This window comes from Bison bison, unplaced genomic scaffold (genome assembly GCF_000754665.1).
Source record: "Bison bison bison isolate TAMUID 2011002044 unplaced genomic scaffold, Bison_UMD1.0 scf7180017847066, whole genome shotgun sequence".
Classification (NCBI taxonomy): domain Eukaryota; kingdom Metazoa; phylum Chordata; class Mammalia; order Artiodactyla; family Bovidae; genus Bison; species Bison bison.
In genome coordinates, this window is record NW_011477639.1 from 43587 (window position 1) to 46384 (window position 2798).

A 2798-nucleotide genomic window follows, 5' to 3' on the forward strand; every position below is an offset into this window, starting at 1 on the left:
ACAGGCAGGTCCCATGATGGAGGGTTCTGTGCAGATGCTGTGACAGTGGGAACAGACCGGGGACCAGGGCCACAGTCAGGAAGGCCCTGCATCCGTCCCTTCTGCATCCTCAGCCGGGACAGGTGCTCAGGTACCACTGTCTGCAGGTGTGCAGAGCATCTGACTGCAGGGCCTCCCTGTCACAGGTGCTCTCAGAACCCTGGCGCCTCTCCACTAGCCAGATCGCTCAATTCCAGATCCGTATGTTCGACCCAAACAAGTACCCCAAACACCTTGGTGCTGGCGGTGGCTTTGGCCCTGTAAGTGCCCTTGAAGGTGGGCAGGTGGGCGGGACTAGGGGACGGGCGTATCATTGGGGAGTGCAGGGACTCAAGGGGGTCAGACCAGAGGCAAGAGCACAGGCCTGGACCTGCCTGGCATGGGAACAGAATGGGTACCTGTCGACCTGTGGGGAGGAAAGTGGATGGGACCTCACCCCTGCTGGAGTGACCCTGCCTGGAGCTGATGCGCTCTCTGAAGGGGGCTTACAGAGAGTCCAGCTCTGCCACTGAGATTCACACAGGCTAGTTGGTCAGGGAGCTGGAGACGCCGTGGAGAGAGGCGGTGCTCTTGAACCTCCTGAGGGGACGCAAGGTTGTGGGTCCCCTGGTGGGGTCTGCAACCCTGGGGCACAGAGCTCCTCTGTTTTCCCACGGTTTCCTGGGGGTGGGCCCCTTCCTGTGAATCTTGTCCACAGAACAAGGATAACATCAGCTTGGCTTTCAGATCTTCAAGGTCAGCTCACCTCTCCTTTTTTACCCTCCACACTGCCTCAGGTGGCAGATGACGGCTATGGAGTTTCCTACATGATCGCGGGTGAGAACACCATCTTCTTCCACGTCTCCAGCAAGTTCTCCAGCTCAGAGACAGTGAGTCTGCCCTGCTGCTACTCTGCCTGAGGAGGGTCGGCCCAGGGCGCGTCTGGAAGGACCCTTGCTCCTGGGGCCAGGGGTCGGGGGCTCGCCCCCAGGGCACGTCTGGAAGGGTCCTTGCTCGTGGGGCCAGGGGGCAGGGGCTCGCCTGGAGGTTGGTCTGAACTCTTGACTTCCACAGAATGCCCAGCGCTTTGGGAACCAGATCCGCCAAGCTCTGCTAGACATCGCCAATCTTTTCCAAGTTCCCAAGGCTGATGGCTAAGGGCTGGAGAGATGCCAGCTGCCCTTCTGTCCCCACAGAGTGGAGGAGGGGGCCTGTGGTCGGCCTGCAGGCACAGGGGTGGCAGCGCATAGGTGCCCAGGCTCCAAGAACATCTCCGGAAACAAGTGCTCCCCCAGCTGACACTGCTCCCTGAGGGCTCAGGTGGCGGAAGTAGGGCTGGAGGGAATCTTGATTTTTTTTTTCTTGCTAGATGCTAATAAAAATAAGGCTGTATGGTTCTGTTTTAGCCCTTAAGTACCTGTAGGTTTTTTGGGGGGTGGGGGACTAGGAGTCCCTTCCCTTGCTCTAGCTCAGGCCAGCAAGGTGGCCAGGGAAGGGCCAGGGCTGGAGCCTGAGAGGCTTCTGACCTGCTGTAAATATGGGTCTCTGCTGCCCACACCCACACATGCACTTGGAATAAATTCTTGCTTTAGAACTTCCACCCGTTCGCTGGCGCCGCTGTTTGTGTGCTGGAGCTAGGGCCCACCTGCCTCCTCTGTACCTCCCTGGGCGGGAGCACAGCTCTGTGGAGGCCTCAGCATAGGGAGGAGCTGCAGTCCCAGGCCTGAGTCTGGGTGCCAGGTAGTCATGTCTGTGAGGGCGCACAGGATAATCTGGAGCAACAGGCATTCCTTCCTTCAGGCCGGCTTTTTATTAAAATAATATTACGAGTAAACAAAAAAATTAATATGAAAGTATAAGGAGGTACTCAGTTACCATTACCACAAGCCTGAACAAATCTAGATCTCATTGCTCCGCTAGGTGCTGAGAACCAAATGTGCATTAGATATAGTCCTCGGCCTTCTCTTATTAGCCAGTTTCTGCTGAGCAGCCACCGTCTCCTTGGCTCCATGCGGGAGACTCCGTGGTGAGCAAGGCACCACGTGCCCACGAGCATGTCACCACTCAGTGAGGCAGGCATGGGTCCGGGGACGGAGCGGCTGGCAGGGACACCAGGAGGCTTTTGAGTAATCCATTTAGCAAGTGCTTACTGAGCACTCAGTGTGCTAAGCACTGGGACACAGCAGTGAGCAGAACCAGCAAAAACAATCCCTCCCTGTGGGGCTTCAGAGTCTAGTGAGGGAGAAAGGCAATAACCAAGAAGAATGAGCAAATTACATAGTAAGTCGGATGGTAATCAGTGCTAAGGAGAAAAATAAGTGAGGGGAGGAACAAAGAAGGGATGGGTGGCAATTTCAGACAGCGTGGCAGAGCCAGGCCTTCCCGAGTGGGGCCATTTATATACCTGAGGGCACAGTATTTCAGGCCAAGAGGGTGGCAAGAGTCAATGCTTCATGGTGGGAGGAGCCTGCTGGGGTAGAGGAACTGTCCCCGAGGCCTGTGGCTGGCGTTAGGTCAGGGGAGGGGCAGCGGGGGCCTCGTAGGCCAGGCTCTAGCTTCTTGTCATGATGTGGGAAGCCACTGGGGTTTGAGCAGAGGATGATATAATCGGTTGTAAGTTTTAATGGGATCATTTTGGCTAACCAGAATAATATTAGAACAAAGTAGGGCACAATACTCTGGCCACCTAATGAGAAGAACTGACTCATGGGAAAAGACCCTGATGCTGGGAAAGATTGGGGGCAGGAGGAGAAGGGGACGACAGAGGATGAGATGGTTGG

At 56.1% G+C, this 2798-nt stretch overlaps 1 protein-coding gene across 1 annotated transcript in view; it reads left to right on the forward strand.

Annotated features, from left to right (window-relative positions):
• Window positions 1-1617, forward strand: part of CPT1B (carnitine palmitoyltransferase 1B (muscle)) — an 8635-nt gene extending 7018 nt beyond the window's left edge. Inside the window, exons 17-19 of the mRNA XM_010841497.1 lie at window positions 130-299; window positions 816-908; window positions 1093-1617. Of these exons, the coding sequence (XP_010839799.1) occupies window positions 130-299; window positions 816-908; window positions 1093-1176 (347 nt within the window). The 3' untranslated portion in view covers window positions 1177-1617. The remainder of the gene's footprint in view (window positions 1-129; window positions 300-815; window positions 909-1092) is intronic.
• The last annotated feature ends 1181 nt before the right edge of the window (window positions 1618-2798 follow it).